General features: G+C 42.9%; 1 protein-coding gene and 2 non-coding genes across 7 annotated transcripts in view; 1 reads left to right on the top strand and 2 right to left on the bottom strand.

Annotated features, from left to right (window-relative positions):
* Positions 1-1,119: 1,119 nt before the first annotated feature.
* LOC103126234 (ranBP2-like and GRIP domain-containing protein 3) overlaps positions 1,120-20,142 on the top strand; it is an 81,829-nt gene continuing 62,806 nt past the window's right edge. For 3 of the 5 annotated variants that reach the window (XM_016194307.2, XM_007537116.3, XM_060187597.1), the window contains exons 1-4: positions 1,121-1,313; positions 16,239-16,306; positions 18,751-18,862; positions 19,370-19,522. In XM_016194307.2, the coding sequence (XP_016049793.2) occupies positions 1,242-1,313; positions 16,239-16,306; positions 18,751-18,862; positions 19,370-19,522 (405 nt within the window). In that variant the 5' untranslated portion in view covers positions 1,121-1,241. Of the gene's footprint in view, positions 1,314-16,238; positions 16,307-18,750; positions 18,863-19,369; positions 19,523-20,142 lie in introns of all 5 variants that reach the window. The other 2 variants (XM_060187596.1, XM_060187595.1) reach the window with 2 other exon arrangements.
* On the bottom strand, positions 15,986-16,090 carry LOC132537863 (U6 spliceosomal RNA). The gene has a single exon (XR_009549286.1). It is a non-coding gene; the product is annotated as a U6 spliceosomal RNA (small nuclear RNA).
* Positions 17,613-17,760, bottom strand: LOC132537928 (small nucleolar RNA SNORA57). Its single transcript, XR_009549334.1, has one exon. It is a non-coding gene; the product is annotated as a small nucleolar RNA SNORA57 (small nucleolar RNA).

Genomic DNA, 20,142 nt, shown 5'->3' with positions numbered 1-20,142 from the left:
ACTTAAGGGGCCAGGTGATGGCTGGCTAAGCGCTCACATTACAGTGCACAAGGACCCAGGTTCAAGCTCCTTTACCAGTGGTGAAGCGGTGCTGCAGGTGCCTCTTTTTTCCTATCTCCCCCGCCCTCTCAATTTCTGTCTCTATCCAACAGTAAAAAAATAAAAAAATAAAATTCACCCTAGCAGTGGGACAACCCTGATACCCTTCTAATTAAAAAAAAAAAAACTTAAAATCTTCATCGGACTTTTCAAACACAGGACTCACCAGCTGGATATCTCTAATCGCTATTTTCCACTTCTCCCTCATCTCATTAAAAAAAAAAAAATTCCTTTTTTCCCCGAGTACAGCTCAGCTTTGGTTTATGGTGGTGCATGGGACTGAACATGGGAGCTTAAAAAAGGATGTTTTTTAAAGTAAAATTCTTTGGAGTTTTGTAAAATACAGGTAGATAACTTAATATCTGGGAAGATCACTTTAATATCTTGACATACCCTGTCCTGCTTTTGAAATGTATTGGAATTTGGAGGCACTCTTCACACCTTTATAGTTACAGTCTTGCAAGAGCTGCAGCACCAGCAGCCAGGTCCCCAGGGTTGGGCTCACTCAGCCAGCGCCTTCAAGAGGTCGTCGACAAGGCCCCGGGATAGTTGATTTTCCATTTTTAAATTTTTATTTTATTAAAATTATCTTTATTTACTGGATAGAGACAGCGAGAAATCGAGAGGGAAGGGGGTTGATAAGGAGAGAGACACCTGCAGCTGGGCTTCACCACTCGCAAAGTTTTCCCCCTGCAGGTGAGGACTGCAGGCTGGAGCCCAGGTCCTTGCACACTGTAACATGTGAGCTCAACCAGGTGCGCCACCACCTGGCCCCGCTGCATACAGTTTCGGACACCATTTTCTGTCTAGAGAGTAGTCCTCGTCGCCCGCGTGGTGTCTGGTATCCTCTTCTGTGACTGGGGCAGACTCCGCCTCCGGGAAAGGCATCCGAGGCCCTGAAAGGCTGCCCTCCCGGTGCGCGCGGCCCCGGCCCCGCCCATTGGCCCCACCCCTTGAGGTCCCGCCCCTCTCTAGCCTCTGCCCTCGCGGCGCATATTGCTGACGTCAGACGCACGCGCTGGGCCGCTCCTCAGCGGGCGACGGCGCTGCGTCACGGGCTTGCGGCGTTTGGCTCCGGGAGAAGGCCACGGTGGTGGGCCTAGCCTCGGGCCTTCAGCGGCGCAGGAGCCGGGGACGGCGAGATGCGGCGCAGCAAGGCCGACGTGGAGCGGTATATCGCTTCGGTCCAGGGCTCCGCCCCGTCGCCGCGAGAGGTAAGCGGGCCTAGGGAGGCGGCGGGCGCCGGCTGGCCCCGCGCGGCGTCATGGCTCCCGGCGTCTGGGCGGAGGCGGCGGCCGGTGGCGCGGTTGGCGGGCGGGCGGCTCTGCTCCCGCCGACTCTGGGCGGCCCGGACCCGGGATGGAGCCCTCGTGCTTCCTGCGCGGACACTGTAGGGCCGGGCGGGCGGCGGCTCTGCATTTCGCTCGATCCACTTTTTAAAAAAATTTTTGGGAGGTGGGACCCAGCATCTTAAACACTCTGAATTTCTTTTTTTCTTTCTCCTCACTTTTCTTTCTTGCTGGGGCTCGGTGCCAGCACAGTGCTGCTGTGGCCTTTTTTTTCTAATATATTTTTTAAATTGGATAGGACAGAGAAATAGAGGAGGGGAAGACGGAGAGAAAGACAGACGCCAGCAGACCTGCTTCACCGCCTGTGAAGCGACCCCCCTGCAGGTGGGGAGCCGGGGGCTCGAACCAGGATCCTTAGGCCGGTCCTTGCGGTTCGTACTGGTGCTTAACCGGCTGCACTGCCCCCGGGGCCTCCGGCACTCTGCGTTTTTTACTCGTCGTTTGTTTTAAGCTGGCTTGAGATGGTGGAACTTTTTTCGGGGCAGCTCGCCGCCGGCTACCAGTTCCCGTAGGTCAGCACAGGTGTCAGCTGTACTTCGGGACCCTAGTGCTGGGCAGCGACAGCTCGACGCGCTGCAGAGTGAGAACTAGTCTTATGAAGGAGAAGAAAAACCAACACACATGCACCCACCCGAAAAAAAAAAAAATAGTAAAGAGACAAGAAGAAAAGAAAAACTCAAGCTAAACGGTTGCTCTTGGGGAGGCAGCATAATGGTTCTGCCAAAAGACTTTTTTCTGTCTGAGGCTCCGAGGGAGGGTCCCAGGCTCTTTCTCTTGCATCACCGTAAACCGGACCTGAGCAGCGCTGTGTGTAGACAGAAGGAAGTTGTGTGTCCTGTTTGCAGGTGAACTCTGAACTCTGCACATTGGAATCTCAGCTAAGCCACCTCCCAGACCCAAGTTTTATTCTCTATTTTGTGGGATGGGGAGGTGGAGAGATCGGATGAAGTACCAAAGCTTTGCTCCAGAGATTCACACAGTTCCCTCAGTGCTGTCCAGGCAGCCTGTGTACAGGGAGCTGGTGCCAGACCACAGCAGGAGCGAGGGGCGACCCGCTTCCCCAGCCTGAATGTGCTGTAAGCATCAACGTTTAGTGCACGGGATTGGATATTGCCGTGTATGTTGACCGTGAATCATCCCAGATACTTTTGTTAATACTGTGACTCTTGGTCCTGGAGGTGGCGAAGAGGATAAAACATTGTATTCTCAAGCAGGAGGTCCCAAGTTTTAACCCTGGTAGCACATGTACTAGAGTGATAGCCTGGTTCTTTCTCTCCCCTCTTATTTTTCTCTAATAAATAATAATAATAAAAAGAACAGAAAACTAAACACAACCCTTTGATGTTTATAAGCAACCAACTGAATTAATCCCAGGTGAAGTAAGCCAGTATGTGGAGCAAGCTTACCCTATCTATTAATTTTGACTTCTTCCAAACTGTTAAGAAGAGATTAACATGGAGGAGCAGAGAGAGGAGATAGAGTGGACCAGAGCATCTCTCAATCGCAGGGTTTGTATTTGGGACCTTGTGCTTGCCACTCTGGCACTATGCTACCTCTGGTTTAGTTTTTTTTTTTTTAATTTTTTAAAAATTTTATTTTTATTTTTGTTGCCCTTGTTGTCTTTTTATTGTTGTTGTAGTTACTTTTATTTTATTTTTTAACCAGAACACTGTTCAGCTCTGGCTTATGATGGTGCGGAGGATTGAACCTGGGACTTTGGAGCCTCAGGGGCGAGAGTTTGCATAACCATTATGCTATCTACCCTCCGCAGTTGTGTAGTTATTATTGTTGTGGCTATATTGTCGTTGGATAGGACAGAGAGAAATGGAGAGAGGAGGGGAAGACTGGGGGGGGAGAGAAAGATAGACACCTGCAGACCTGCTTCACTGCCTGAGGCAACTCCCTTGCAGGTCAGGAGCTGGGGGTTTGAACCTGGATCCTTAGGCCTGTCCTTGTGCTCTGCGACACCTGCACTTAACCCGCTGCGCGACCGCCCGACTCTCCTCTGGTTTAGTTTTTAAAGAAACAGTGGAGTAGGTAGCAGTGTATTCTGTTATGAGAGGTCAGTATTTCTCTAGAAAGGTAGTTTTAAAGTGCTGGTATTGCCATAAATCTAAGTCATAGTCTAAAACAGAACCACCTTAAGAGTTTCCATACGGTGGTCCGGGAGGTGGCGCAGTGGCTAAGGCATTAGACTCTCAAGCATGAGGTCCTGAGTTCAATTCCCAGCAGCACATGTACCAGAGTGATGTCTGGTTCTTTCTCTCTCTCCTGTCTTTCTCATTAATAAATAAATAAAATCTTAAAAAAAAGATATTATTTAAAAAAAAAAAAAAAGAGTTTCCATACGCCTCAGATTGCCATAACTGTTTATACAAGTGAATTGAAAGCTTTGGTGAAATTTCTAGTGGGAATTCTGGCTCCCAGAAGATTCAGAACCACTGATTTAGACTAGTTAGCAGATTTTTTTTCTCAGTTTTCTCATCAAGTAAGTAGGAGTGGGGGCAATTATGCCAGCCTCTCTTTTTACGTTTAGAAAATATCCTTTTAATCAGGGTTTTTCTTCAGACTAGGAGGAATTAATTTTAGAACTTTAGGGTTTCAAAGGAATGTTCATTAGCAAGGGAATGAAAGTGTTCTGTAAATTTACACCTAAGTGAAACAGACTGGTGCTTTGAATGAAGCTTGGAAAGGGCTATGGTATAGAAGGGTAGTACAGCTGCTTCGAAGAGTAATAGACTGTCTGCTTGGTTCTCAGTTTGGCAGAGACTGGTCATGTATGAAGTGATGAGTTTTATTATTATTTTGCCTTCAACTCCAGGGTTATTGCTGGGACCTGCAGTACTGATTCCACTGCTCCTGGAAGCTATCTTTTTTTTTTTTTTCCCTCATTGTTGCATAGGACAGAAATTGAGAGAGGAGGGGAAGACAGGGAGGAGGGAAAGATAGACACCTGCAGACCTGCTTCACTGTTTGCGAAGCACTCCCCCCACACACACAGGTTGGAAGCCAGGGGCTCTAGACTGGATCCTTGTGTTGGTCCTTGGGCTTTGCACTATGTGTGCTTAACCCGCTGCACTACTGCCTGGCCCCCAAAGTGAGTTTTTCAGGATGTCATGTTGGGAAGTTAGGTAGTGGCTTCATAGTCTTATACCCAGGCTTCCATTGTGCTTTCATTAGCCTTGCTTGTCTGTCTTCTCTCTTTCTGCCATTTTTCTGTTTTCCTGCTTTTCTTCTTGGAAATACCTTGCATTTCTTATAGTTTATTCCAATTTCATTTCCCTAGATTCCTGTCTAGTTGACCTTTTCTGATTGACTTCTTTAAGTTGGTAATGTGTTTTTAAGTTATTTTTCTGGCTTCTTATTGCTTGGTAGATCATTTCTTTTTTTAGTGCTGAATAAAGTGCTGCTTAATCTATTTAGGGACGTCTTGGTTGCTTTTAAGCTTCACTTGAAAAAGTCTGCAAGGTTTTTTTTGTCTGTGTGTGTGTACAAGTTTCTAGCTTTTATGTGTAAACACTAAAGAACATTTTCTTAAGTTTATGTTCAGACTTGAAAGAAGCGTCTTGTTTTCCAGTGTATATAACATTTGGCTTTGCCACCAGCATTGTGTGAGTTTCTATAGCACCATGTCAGCTTTTTGTATTGTACAGTTCTCAAGTTTGGTTGTTCTAATAGATAATGTAAGGTTGTCTTACTATTCTTAATTTGTAGTTAAATTAACAGTTAAATCAACTTCCTGGATGAAAAATACCTCTTATTAAAAGTCCTCCATATAGATAGAACTCATTATAAAAGTTCAAGACTGAAGACCACCTGAGCATCACTACATTTCAGATACAGCTATTACACAGAAGGCAATAGATACTTGCATCATGGATACAGCACACATTTTCCAGAAACAAGTTAACAAAGTCAGGGAGATAGTCTGCTTATTAGTAGAGCACATGACTTTGCTTGTGTGAGGTCCTGTGTTCAGTCTCCAACACCTCTCATCAAATAAATCAGTAGATAAAATAATAAACATTATTAAATAATACATGATTAAATAATACAACAGTATGAAAAATGGATACAAGAAATGTAACATTCCAGTAATGAAGAGAATAGGCATAACTAGAGGCTGTCTTTTAATTTTTTTAGTAAATATGGTATGCTGAGTTTTCTTTATAACTTAAAATTTCAAAATTTTGTTGGGGAGGGGGGATAATGCCTTACAGTTGTTGGTATATGTGAAAAATTTCTGTTTTCTGCAAAACACTCTTACCCTTCAGCCTGGGTCCTCCTCTACTATCATATACCAGGACCTGAAACTCTCTCTATACTGTACTGAGTTTTCATCTCAAGCATTTTCACATGTGGATTTGTAGGCATCTTACAGCCCAGCCATAGTTTCCTACTTGGTATTCAGACGCCGAGGTAGTTGTGATCCATGTGTGCATTAAAATGTTGATGTGGGCAGGGGACCTAGTGGGGGTTGTGTTGTTATGTGGAAAACCGATAAATGTTAGGCATGCACAAACTTGTATTTACTGTCAAATGTAAAACATTAGTCCCCCAATAAAGAAGTTAAAAGGGAGTTGTGCAGTAGCACAGTGGGTTAAGCGCATGTGGCATGAAGCACAAGGACCAGCATAAGGATCCTAGTTCAAGGCCCTGGCTCCCCACCTGCAGGGGAGTTGCTTCACAGGCAGTGAAGCAGGTCTGCAGGTGTCTATCTTTCTTTCCCCCCTCTGTCTTCCCCTCCTCTCTCCATTTGTCTCTGTCCTATCTAACAACAATGACAGCAATAATAACTACAAAAGTAAAACAAGGGCAACAAAAGGGAATAAGTAAATAAAAAAGAAATTAAAAAAAGAAAGATAAGACAAAAAATAAAATGTTGGTGTGGAGGCGGGAGGAATGGGTGGTGGTATACCTGGTCGAGTGCACACATCAGTGTGCAAGGACCTGGGTTCAAGAACTCCTGGCTCATGAGTGGTGAAACAGTGCTATTGATGTGGTCTCTCTTCTTCCTCTCTTATTTCTCCCTTCCCTCTGAATTTCTTTGTCTAAGCCCAAAAGAAATGAATAGAACAGGAAAAAGGCTGAGGAGATAGCATAGTGGTTATGCAAAAAGACTTTCATACATGAGGCATCAGTGATCTCAGATTCAATCCCCAGCACCACCATAAACCAGAGCTGAACAGTGCTTTGGTAAAACAGTCAAACAACTACAAAAATATTGACACAGGAGCAATTTTTGTTACATTTGGGAACACAGATGTTTTCTGTGCAATGTGTAGTGGCTTTTTCTAGCCATTTTTGTTACATGACAGATTCAAATAGTAGCACAGGTGGCATCCCGAGGCAGAGATTCAGCACATAGATGCCCTAGACAAACATCAGTTCCATCCAACTTGGAAAGCTGGAAAGCAGAATTTTAGAATTCAAAAGCAACTATCTAATGTATCTCTGTCCTACTCTGCCCTTCCTGTGAACCTGTTGGTGAAAACTAATTAAAATAATTGATGGTTTAGGGAGTCAGGCTGTAGCGCAGTGGGCTAAGCGCATGTGGTGCAAAGCGCAAGGACCGGCATAAGGATCCCGGTTCAAGCCCTGGCTCCCCACCTGCAGGGGGGCTGCTTCACAGGTGGTGAAGCAGGTTTGCAGGTATCTTATCTTTCTTTACCCCTCTCTGTCTCCCCCCATCTCTTTCCATTTCTCTCTGTCCTATCCAACAATGACGAAAACAACAATAATAACTACAACAATATAAAAACTAACAAGGGCAACAAAAGGGAATAAATAAATAAATAAATAAAAATTAAAAAAAATTAATGGTCTAGATGCTCATCCTGGGAGAGCCGTCTCCTCCATCATGCTATGTGCAGGGCTAGTGGACAGGTCCAGTCCTTGCCCATCCATCACTTCCATCTCCCACTTTTCCTAGACTGTTTTCTGCAAAACATTCTTACCCCCCCCCAGCTTAGGGTCTCTACTGTCACGCACAGGACCTGGAACCCCCTATACTGAATTTTCATCTGAAGCTTTTTCACACATGGATCTGTAGGCATTTTACAGCCCAGCCATAGTTTCCTACATGGTGTTCAGATGCAAGTAGGCAACTAAGCACATGTAATATGACCGTACTTGTGTGTTTGTAAACACAAGCCATATTGACTTTATTGACTGTTGACTTAGAAGGCAGTTACGAAAGGACCCTGGTGCAAACCAGACAGTATAGCTTAACACCTCTAATAGGATGAAGGACCTTTTGTGTTAGAAGGAGTGGAGAGAAGTCCACACTGCTTCACAAAGTACTGTCCTTTGTATGGCAAAGTACCAGTAAAGTCCCAATTTCTGGTGGATGTCACAGCTCCTAGATGTTAAGAGGAGGGCCTCTTTTTATTATTATTTTTTAAAATATTTATTTATTCATTCACTCACTTTTGTGGCCCTTGTTTTATTGTTGTAGTTATTATTGTTGTAGTTGTTGGATAGAACAGAGAGAAATGGAGAGAGAAGGGGAAGACGGGGGGGGGGGGAAGAGAAAGATAGACACCTGCAGACTTGCTTCACTGCCTGTGAAGCGACTCCCTGCAGGTGGGGAGCCGGGGGCTCGAACCAGGGTCCTTACGCTGGTCCTTGCACTTTGCGCCACGTGCGCTTAACCCGCTGCGCTATCGCCGGACTCCCAGAGGAGGGCCTCTTTTAATTATGCTTTTTTTTAAAAAAAAAAAAAAAAAAAAACAATACTCACCTACTGTTCAGTTCTTTTTTTCTTTTTCTTTTTTATTCCCTTCTGTTGCTCTTGTTGTTTTATTGTTGTAGTTACTATTGATGTCGTTGTTGTTGGATAGGAAGAGACAAATGGAGAGAGGAGAGGAAGACGGGGCGGGGGAGAAAGATAGACATCTGCAGACATGCTTCACCACCTGTGAAGTGACCACCCCCCAACCCCCTCAGGTGGGGAGCCGGGGCCTTGAACTGGGATCCTTAAGCTGGTCCTTGCACTTTGCACCACCTGTGCTTAACCCACTGCACTGCCTCCCAGCTCCCCTTCTTTTTTTTTTTTTTTTTTTTTAAATAAGAGCATTGCTCTCTCTGGCTTTGGTGGTGTAAAGCTTTCACTGTTCTGGACCAACTTTCATGGGGGGGGACACTCGCACAAAGAAACAAACCGACAGACACATACACAGATATAGATGCACCACAGCACTGAAGCTTCCTCCCAATCTGGGCTGCACACATGACAGGGTGAGTGCACGATCAAGGTGGCCTATCTTGTCTGGCCAACATTCTTTTTCTTGTAAACTAGGTGTGATGTGGTATCTCAGTGGCTTTGGTTTGAAACATTTTTTTTTTTCCTGTGTCCGTGGACATCTTCCAATATATGTCTTTGGAGAAGTGTCTGTGGAGATCTTTTGCCCAACTTTTTTGACATGTTGCTTGTTTTTTGTTCTTGGACTATGTTTTATTTGTCATTGCTTATGTTAAACCAGCCTGACTGACTTTTTCAGATAGAGACAGAGATAACACACACACACACACACACACACACACATACATACACATACACACACACAAGACACAGCCACCATTGTGGTGGGGGTGAGGCTTGAACTTGGATCGTGCTCATGGCAAAGCAGGCACATCCATTTGAACTCTTTTCCTAGCCTGAGCTGTATATATTTTAATATTTATCCTTTGTTAGATATGTGATGTGCAGATATCTACTCCCAGTTGTTGGGTTGCCTTTTTATCTTTCCCACTCTTTTCCTGACTGCATTATTTTTTTAAAAAAATATTTATTCCCTTTTTGTTGCCCTTGTTTTATTGTTGTAGTTATTGTTGTTATTGATGTTGTCGTTGTTGGAGAGGACAGAGAGAAATGGAGAGAGGAGGGGAAGACAGAGGGGGAAGAGAAAGACACCTGCAGCTCTGCTTCACCATTTGTGAAGTGATTCCCCTTGCAGGTGGGGATCCGGGGGCTCAAACCGGGATCCTTAGGCCAGTCTTTGCGCTTTGTGCCATGTGTGCTTAACCCACTGTGTTACCGCCCGACTCCCAATTTTTAATATATTGAATGTAACTGTTATCTTAGCTCTGGTGTGAGATTTTTTTTCTTTCTTTCTTCCTCTAGGTTCTATCAGAATTTTCTTTGTCTTTTAGAAAGTTTGGACATGATAGACCTACATGTACTTTCTGGGGCACTTACCTTGCTTGATCTGTGGCTTTGTGTATAACACTTAATTGAGAAAGGTTTAGTACTCATTGTTTCAAGTATTTGTTTTGTTCCATCCTTCTTGTCCCATTATGTTACTTCTTCTGTTGCTGACCCACAGTGTTACATATATATATATATATATATATATATATATATATATGTAATTTTTTTTCTTTGCTTTTTGGTTTTGTAGAATCTCATTGAACTGTACTTTCAGACTTACTTGCCTCACATGCCTACTACTACTTGGGGTAGTACTAGGCAAAGTGAACAGTTGGTTTTAGTAGTATGGTGAAGTTTTTACCTTTCATGTTTGTCCTCTCAACGATCTGTCAGTTACCGTATAGTTTTTCTGCCCTGGTGTTCTTTTTTTTTTTTTTTTTTTTAAAGATTTTATTTATTAATGAGAAACGTAGGAGGAGAGAGACAAAGAGCCAGATATCACTCTGCTACATGTGCTGCCGGGGATAGAACTCAGGACCTCATGCTTGAGAGTCCGATGCTTTATCCACTGCTCCATCGCCCTGGTATTCTGTTCCTGAGGTTTTTACTATGGTACGGTTTGAGTCCATATACTTGCCTGTCTCTCAGTTTAGGGGACATTTTCTTACAGACCTAAAAAGTTACTGATTTTTTTTAAACAGCTTTTTTTTTTTTTTTAAGATTTTATTTATTTATTAATGAGAAATATAGTAGAGAGAAAGAACCAGACATCACTCTGGTACATGTGCTGCCGGGGATTGAACTCAGGACCTCATGCTTGAGAGTCTGATGCTTTTTCCACTGCGCCACCTCCTGGACCACTTAAACAGCTTTTTGTATGACCTTAGATACAATGGCTGTTTCTGAGTTTTTTTTTTTTTTCCCCTCCTCCAGGCTTATTGCTGGGCTTGGTGCCTGCACCATGAATCCACCACTCCTCGAGGCCTTTTTTTTTTTTTTTCCCCTTTTGTTGCCCTTGTTGTAGCTTCGTTGTGGTTATTATTGTTGCCCTTGTTGACACAATTCGTTGTTGGATAGGACAGAGAGAAATGGAGAGAGGAGGGGAAGACAGAGAAGGGGAGAGAAGGATAGACACCACAGACCTGCTTCACCGCCTGTGAAGCAACTCCCCTGCAGGTGGGGAGCCGGGGGCTCGAACCGGGATCCTTACGCCAGTCCCTGCGCTTTGCGCCACATGCGCTTAACCCACTGCGCCACCGCCCGACCCCCTTTCTGAGTTTCTTACATACTGTGCTGGAAGCAGATATCTAGAGTTATTTTCAAAGTTTTTATAAAAACTAACTTATAATTTGACTATAAACAATTTACCTTTCTCCAAACTCAGAACCTTGTGAATAGGTGCAGTTGGCTTGAATATTCTGTGTATCCTGTCTCTTCCTATTAAAAACTAATACAGGAGTTCTCTGATCCCACTGAGGGACAGCCTGTGCCATGAAGATCTAAACTCAGCTTTTGTAGTGTGAGGATCAGCCAGCTCTATTAGTAATTTGCTTGGTGAATGAATTCTTCACAGGAGTAGGGAGAAGTGACATCCTGAATCAAGAAAAGAGACATTTGGGTGTTTGGTTGCCAAAAGCCAGCATGACAACATTTCCAGCATTTGCTTAAAGCCAATGCTTTAAGGACCAGAAGGATTGGGAGTCCTTACATTCCCCTTCTGCTTCACTGAAGTTTTCTCTTTGTCATCTTGATTTAACATACTTTGTAAGATAGATCCCATAATTGCCTATCTCTTTATTGTGGCAGACTGGAGTCTTGCAGGGCCTTTGCTAGCTGATTTTTCTTTCTAGACCCGCCTCCCCCCAGCTATTATTTTAGTAGGTTAGTAAGAATTTTAGCTCAGGTATCCAATAATATGATGAGGTGTTTGTCTCTTTTAGAGGATGATAATTATTCTGTCACTTCCTACTCTTCACAGAATTTCTTCACTGGGACATTAAAAGCATTATAAGTCACATCACATCCGTACCTGCCATTGAGATTTGCTTTAAGTAGATTGCTCAGAAACCTCGTACCGCCTGGAGAAATGCATCATGTTTTTAGTCACTGATTAAACTATAGTGTGTGAGAATCAGATGAAATTAAGTTGGAGTTAAATAGTAGCAGTGTCATTGCTAGTCTTTGGTCAGAAATGATGAAAGAATTTTAGATTTATTTTATTTTACCAGAGAGCTGCTCAGCTCTGGCTTACCTTCCTGGCCCAAGATGGTTTGTCTAATGTTTTGGGGTGGGAAGACAACTTAATGGTTATGTAAACAACATTCATGCCTTAGTCCCTGAGCTCCCAAGTTCAATTCCAGCTCCACAGTAAGCCAAAGCTGAGCAGTGCTCTGGGGGGGGGGGGAGTTACTCCTTTGGCAAATGAGTTAGATGACAGAAAAGTATATAGATGGGAGCAGGTAAGAATCTTCATGTGCCCTAGAGAGTGATCACTGCAGGCTTGGACTTGGGAAACTGGCAGATCTTACTGAGATTTTCTACATACATTTTAACTCTCACAAGAGATGAGAACCAAAAATAAACATTGGAGCACTATACTATTAATAGTCATAGATTAGATTTCCTGAGAGAAAGAGGGGTTAGGACCAACTAACTCCTAGGTAGTCTGGAAGATTATGAAGGAGTTGGAGAAGGGTTGGCCATAGGGGCCAGACAGTGGTGCACCTGGTTAAGCACAACACACTACAGTGCACTAGGACATGGGTTCAAGCCCATGGTCCCCACCTGCAGGGGGAAAGCTGAAACATTACTTAGTAGATGATTGGGACTAGTTACAGTAATATGAGTGCTTAACCAGGTTCAGCACCACCTGGCCCCTTCTGATATTTTTTATTACAATAGGTATTTAATGGAACAAACTTCACAAAACTGGAAAATTGAGTTCAAACATCCACGTTGCATGTCCCAGAGTAGTGCTCTGGTTCTCTTTCCCTATCCTCCCATTAAAAAAAAAAAAAATTGTAAAAAAAAGGGGGGGGGTTGGAAACAACTCATTGGAAAACTTGATGGCAAGCTTGGAAGAAGTGGGGGTCTGATTTTATCCTGAGTAATTAGGGTGGTGAAATAATGTGTACATTGTATAGTAGTTTTCTGGAGAAAATCATACATATTTTGAGGGAAGGTGCATGCTTAGAGAAGCTGACAGTGATTGCAGTTTGTGTATAGCAACCTGTCATCGGGCTGGAGAGGGCTCTTTCATAACTTTCATTAACCAGCCTTTCTGACCCAAGGCCTGGTGTTCTTATCAACAAGATTCTGTTTTGGTCCAGTCAAAGCCAAGAGAATGTAACAGTGGGCCATGGAGCTAGCACTGTGGTCAAAGGCCCTTTAGGTCCCAGGTTCAGTCCCCAGTGCCACCAAGAGCCAGAATTGAGTTCTGGTGTCTCCATCTCACTGGGTAAAATAAATAAAACAAATCTTTTCCAAAAAAATTAATACGACTTTTAAATTTTTAATTAAGGATTATAAATATACTGCTCTTCAGGATGAGTTATACTCTCCAAACCACAAACATCAGGTCACTTTTTGTTTTTGTATGTAAATCCCAGAGTCTGATAGTTTCATTCATGAAAAAAGAGGCACATAGTTATGGAAGTTTGATAAAGGGTAATTACTTTATTTTCATTTAAGCCAGTAATTAGAGATCAAAGTATTTTATTCACACCAAACCCTGCTTTCTTAGGGAGCCAGCTCTTCTCTAATTATGAGTCCTTGATGCTCCTCTTTTGTTTCCATGAGTGATTTTAGCATATTAACTGGTTTTTGCTGGAGTTCCTATAGGCAGCTCATGTCACTTCCTATTCCCCCTCAGAGCCAGATCAGAGAGCTTGTCCTTTTGGGAGCAAGGCATGGTGTCATCCTGAAAAAGAAAGGCAGACTGACTTCTAAAACCTATCTTAGGTAGTGGGGCTTGGGGTAAGGAGTTGGGAGCCTGGGTTTAGGGAGAGGTAGGTTGTGGGCAGAAGTTAGGACAGATTCCATTGTGATCTGATGGGTGCTGTTGGGTTTGTTAGGAGGCCAGTCTGTCATTCTAGGAAGCCTATCTATACATTCTTGTTGACACCCTTAGACCAGCGACAGCTGCAGTAAGAGCTGCTATGCTCTGTTCCTCATTACCTCAGGGTAGGTCTGTGGTCTGCTTACCTGGTTAAGTTTCCTCAAGGCCTGCAAGTTAAACACAATTTATTAACAGTTATAAGTTACATTACTGATTAAATATGACGTCAAATAAGAAGACCCACTGCCCTATGCCAATAGAAAGCCCAAATTTGTCACATTCTTATGGGTGGGGGTCCCCCCCAGAATTGTCTATCCAATAGCATAGCTAGGACTCTTAAGAGCTGTGAAAACAACTGTCATGATACGGAGACACAAGGAAGAGCAGATGCTGGTGGGAGTAGGGGGTGGCCCACCCTTTTTCCTGGCGACTTGCCTCAGGTTTTTTTTTTTTTTTCCCCTTAGGTTTTTATGGGCCAGCATACTGGGCTTGGTGGACTTTTGACTTGAGTTGTTTGTTGAAGACGGCTGGCTCCTGAAGCAATCTTGGGGACAGTGTAGCCTTCACTTCTCCTAGTAGTGACTTTTCAGTTGACAGACCTATATGTGCAGTTAACTCTGTGTGCCCATAGAGTGGGACAGAGTTCTGTTACACAAATAGGAGTCTTTACTGTCTGAGTGGCACTGTAATTCATTCATTCATTCCTTCCTTCCTTCCTCCCTCCCTTCCTCCCTCTCTCCCTCCCTCTTTCCTTCCTTCCTTCCTTCCTTCCTTCCTTCCTTCCTTCCTTCCTTCCTTCCCTTTTGTTGCCCTAGTTTGATTGTTGTAGTCATTAGATAGGACAAAGACAAATGGAGAAAGGAGGGGAAGAGAAAGACACCTGCAAACCTGCTTCACTGACTGAAGCAACTCCCCTGCAGGTGGGGAGCCGGGGACTTGAACCAGGATCCTTATACTGGTCCCTGCGCTTTGTGCCACATGTGCTTAACCTGCTGCGCTACTGCCCAACTCCTGGCACTGTAATTTCTAAGGTTTCTTGCTGCTACAAATAAAATCTTATGGGGGGGGGCTGGATAGTGGTGCACCCTGGTTAAGCACAAGGACCTGGTTCTAGCCCAGGCTTCTCACCGGTAGGGGGTATGCTTCATGAGTGGTGAAGCAGGTCTGCATCTGCAGATCTGTCTCCTCTCAAGGTCTCTCTGTCTTATCAAGTAAAATAGAAAGAAAAAATGGCCACCAAGTGCAGTGGATTCGTAGTGCTGGCACCTAGCCCCAGCAATAACCCTGTTGGCAATTGAAAACAAACAAACAAAAACCATGGTGTTGTTTTTAAATATGTATCTTGTTTTACGAATATAACTGAAGTATGGATTATAAAATATAGAACCATGACTTCTAGAATATGCATCTTTTTTCCCTTGTTCCCCCCCCCCCACTTTATTCAACAGGACAGAGAGAAATTAAGAGGGCGTGGGGGAAGTAGAAAGATAGACTGCTTGTGAAGCTTCCTCCCTGCAGATCGGGAGCTGGGAGTTTGAACCTGGATCCTTGCACAGGTTTTAGTATATGGTTATGTGCATTTAACCAGGTGCATCACTGCCCCCTTCTTTTCTTCCTTCTTTCCTTACTTTCTTTTATTTATTTATTTATTTATTTATTTATTGTCTCCAGGGTTATCACTGGGGCTTGGTGCCTGCACCATGAATCCACTACTCCTGGAGGCTATTTTTTTCCTTTTGTTGCCCTTGTTATTATTGCTGTTGTTGTTGTTGGATAGGACAGAGAGAAATCGAGAGAGGAGGGGAAGAGAAAGATAGAACCTGCAGATCTGCTTCACCGCCTGTGAAGTGACCCCCCTGCAGGTGGGGAGCTGGGGGCTCAAACCGGGATCCTTATGCAGATCCTTGCACTTTGTGCCATGTGCGCTTAACACTCTGCGCTACTGCCCAGACCACCTTTTTTTCCCCCCTCCAGGGTTATTGCTGGGCTCGGTGCCTGCACCATGAATCCACCACTCCTGGAGGCCATTTTCCCCCCTTTTGTTGCCCTTGTTGTTGTAGCCTCGCTGTGGTTATTATTATTGCCATTTTTGATGTTGTTCGCTGTTGGACAGGACAGAGAGAAATGGAGAGAGGAGGGGAAGACAGGGGGAGAGAAAGATAGACACCTGCAGACCTGCTTCACTGCCTGTGAAGTGACTCCCCTGCAGGTGGGGAGCCAGGGGCTCGAACAGCGATCCCCACGCCAGTCCCTGCGCTTTGCGCCACATGCACTTAACCCACTGCGCCACCGCCCGACCCCCTGCCTTTTTTTAAAAAATGAATTATTAAAAATGTGGAATGCTTCATGAATTTGTGTGTTATCCTTGTGCAGGGGCAATGCGAATTTTCTCTGTATCCTTCAGTTTTTGTATATGTAGTGCTGGAATAAGACTAGTATATGCTAAATTCTACAGGCAGAATTTAGGTTTAAAAACCAAATACATTATTAGCTTTTTTGGGATAAATATTTAGGCCATATGTGAAAGTTGTATGATTCTAACTATGAAAAGTAAAATAATCTTTGTTCCTTTTTCTTTAAGAAATCAATGAAAGGATTCTATTTTGCAAAACTATACTATGAAGCTAAAGAATATGATCTTGCTAAAAAGTAAGTACTCCAAAATGCCTTGAATGCTACCTCATGTTCTTTGAAATGAACAGTTTATGTGTTGTTTATTTTGTAAAAGGAAAAAAGATTAGTTAGAGAGAGAGAGGGAGAGGAAGCACCAAAGCATCACTCTGGCGCTTGAGGCCTAAGACTGAACTCAGGACTTCATGCCTGAGAGCAAGTGCTCTATCCTCTGGGCTCCATGAGTAACTTAAGTGGTTCTTAAAAATATGTCCTAGGAATCAAGAACTCCTCAGTGTTGTTTAGATCAGCTTAGATTTCATTGAAATTGAACCTGGAATGAATACTTCAGCATGCCTGGTGCTTGTTAAGTCTCTGCCAAGAAATTGGCTTAAAAAAGACTGGAGGGGAGGGGCGCTGGGTGGTGCCACCCCTAGTTGAGCTTCTTGTTACATGCTTAAGAACCTAGGTTCAAGCCATTTCAGGTAGGTTACTTCAGGAGTGGCAAAGCAGGTTTGCAGTTGTCTTTGTCTCTTCTTCTTTGTCCTCCCAATATTTCTCTGGCCTACCAAACAAAATAGGAAAGAAAAAAAAAGGTAGAAATGACTGCTAGGAATGGTGGATTCACAGTGCCAACACCAAGCTCCAGGGATAACCTTTGTGGCAAAAAAAAGAAAAAAAGTCCTGGATTGGAGTTAAGAATTATGCTTACATTTTTTCATTTCATTTTGGTTAAATAGTTCCTAATAGATCAACTAGAAGATAGTGATAATTATCAAAGGTAAATGCTCATCCCTGGGGAGAAGACTAGCTTGTTTCTAAAAGACCTTTAATTGTCTCCCAGGATTTCCATTACCCAGTAGGTCTAGAAGATCTTACAATGAGGAGGGAGGCTGACTATTAGAGGTATGATCGGACATGGACATGTTGAGGAAAGTATAGCATCTGGTTTTTTGTTTTTTTTTTTTGGATAGGACAGAGAGAAATCGAGGGGAGGGGGAGATTGGGAGAGAGACAGAGACACCTGCAGACCTGCTGCACCACTTCTGAAGTGACCCCCTGCAGGTGGGGAGCTGGGGCTTGAACCGGGATCCTAACACAGGTCCTTGTGCTTACTTAACCTGGTATGCTACTGCCCAGCTCCTGAAAGTGTAGCGTTGTTTTTTTTTTTTTTTTTTTTTTTTTAAGTAGCAATGACCTTTGTTAGTTACAATAAGACAAAAAGGAGAGAAGGGCACATGGCTGCGGAGGCATCTCCCAAAGACCTGAAAATGCAAAGAGAAGGCGTGAGCACCCCAGGATAAGGTGTTCAGTGACCCCGCTGCCTCCCCAGTCCCCAGAATTGTCGTGTCTCGGCGCTTGAGGATAGAACCGGTGGATCGGAAGTGGCTGGCACCGAAGACATGACGCTAAGAGGAAAGTGTAGCATCTTTATTTAACTATTAGCACTGGTCTGTGAACTCTGTGTCCTCATTTAATACATTAAAAAAAAAATTTATTATTTATTCCCTTTTGTTGCCCTTGTTTTATTTTTGTAGTTATTGTTGTCCTCGTTGGATAGGACAGAGAGATGGAGAGAGGAGGGGAACACGGGGAAAGAAAGATAGACACCTGCAGACCTGCTTCACCACTTGTGAAGCGGCCCCCCTGTAGGTGGGGAGCCGGGGGCTCGAACCAGGATCCTTATGCCATTCCTTGTGCTTTGCACCACGTGTGCTTAACCTGCTGCGCTACCGCCCAACACCGCATTTAATACATTTTAAAAATTTTACCTGCATAGCCGAATATTTTATTGTTTAAAAGGTAAGTGCATTCTCTTAGATATGTTTGAGAAATTGTTGCTATAACTCAAACCCAACTCTTGACATGACAAGTTACAGAAACTACTGTTATCTCTGGGTATGGGCACATGGGAGCACATAATGTATGTGATTAAAGCGATACAAAATCAAGTCATAGAGTTAATCTGGAAATTAACTTAAAAGTATTAGATGGAGACAGTCACCATAATCACATCTTCTCTGTCTTGCTTGCTCCAATGTGAATGCCTCCACTTTTATAATAATTCACTAAGGCTTCATATCCAGATAACATGTAGGTAGAGTAGTTAGGATTCCCTTAATGTAGGAATTCAGGTAAATAATGGTCAGATATTATTTTATCAAAATGATTATTAATAAAACAAAATAAAACCTCAGCGCACAGTACTTACATGGGAGGAAAATTTATATGTTCATTTCTCATCTGTATAATGCTGGTAAGTGAGGTACTTAATACTATCAGTTCTTTGTGTGCTTTTAGATATTTTTCATTTCTGTGATGTTTAGTTATGCATATATGTTTAAGTAAATAATGCTCTCTTAGTATAACAATATAGACAAGTTTAATTATTGCTTTGGTTCAAGATGCAGCCTCTAGTTGGCATTTAAATAACAGTACCAGATGTAACAATTTGAAGATTGTTTGTCATTACTTTTGAACAGATACATAGCTACTTATATTAATGTACAAGAACGGGACCCTAAAGCTCATAGATTTCTTGGCCTTCTTTATGAAGTAGAAGAAAACATAGATAAAGCTGTGGAATGTTATAAGGTAAGTTAAGATTAAAATTTAGTGTTTGCACTATCACATGTACCTGATGCCAGATACATTTTATAGATATCTTAATAAAGCTGATGTTATAGTATCACTAAGCTCAGAGCAGATTTTATTTGTCCCAGATGTATTGCAATTTATCATTAAGAAGTTGTCACTTGTTACATAAACCATGTGTAGGTGTGAAATTATACTTCTAAAATCCTATGATTTTTGTAAAACACTGTTAAAACCATAAGTAAATAAGATAAAAGTTAGCACTTTAACACCTTAAAGTTTTAAGTCTAATGTGGTTATAAGTACTGTTTGTCTCTGTGTTTTTTCCATTTACCTAATGAAAGCACAATACTTATTTGATCCATTAAAAAACCAAAACCAGCAACTTAAAAATAACATGTTTCATATGAATATTATCTTCAACAAGGACAAAGATACATTTTTAACTTTCTAAGTGATTGTATACACTTTAGGAATTACACCTTTTTCCCCCCCCTCTGGTGGCAGCGTTCTGTGGAGTTAAACCCAACACAGAAGGATCTTGTATTGAAGATTGCAGAATTGCTTTGTAAAAATGATGTCACTGATGGAAGAGCAAAATACTGGGTTGAAAGAGCAGCCAAGCTTTTCCCAGGAAGTCCTACAGTTTATAAACTAAAGGTAAAAAAGGGGGAAAAAAGCAAGACACAATAAAAACGGTAGGAGAAAACTTCAAACACAAATTTAATACTTATTTATTTTTAAGATTTATGTATTACTATGAGGAGGAGAGAGTAAGAACCTGAGTATCACTTGGACACATGATACCAAGGACCTGGGACTTCATGCTTTAGAGTTTAACACTTTGTTCACTCTGCTATTTCTTGGCTGAATCCCACCCTTCCCCTCTTCCCACCCCCATCTCCCCTTCCCGTCTCTCTTATTTTAAGATGTGATGCTGGGGGATCACATGGAATCAAACACTGGACCTCATGCTTGTAAGTCCACAGATCCACCACTGCTACCTCAGACCACAGAACCACTGTTTCTAATTCTTGGGAAGTTAAACAAGTTTTTGGTAGTAAATCTTAAACTGGTGATACCACTTGTCCATGTTTTAAGGTGAAGGTAGTTAAAAGATAGACTGCTGATTCTAATAATTTCGGGGCCAGGTAGTGGCTCACCCATTAAGCACACAGTACCATGCTCAAGGATCTGTGTTTGAGCCCCCTACTCCCTACCTGCAGAGGGGATGCTTCATAAGTGGTGAAGCAGGTCTGCAGATCTCTATCTTTCTCTCC

Source organism: Erinaceus europaeus, chromosome 3 (genome assembly GCF_950295315.1).
Source record: "Erinaceus europaeus chromosome 3, mEriEur2.1, whole genome shotgun sequence".
Lineage (NCBI taxonomy): Eukaryota > Metazoa > Chordata > Mammalia > Eulipotyphla > Erinaceidae > Erinaceus > Erinaceus europaeus.
This window is presented reverse-complemented; position numbering and strand designations above follow the sequence as displayed.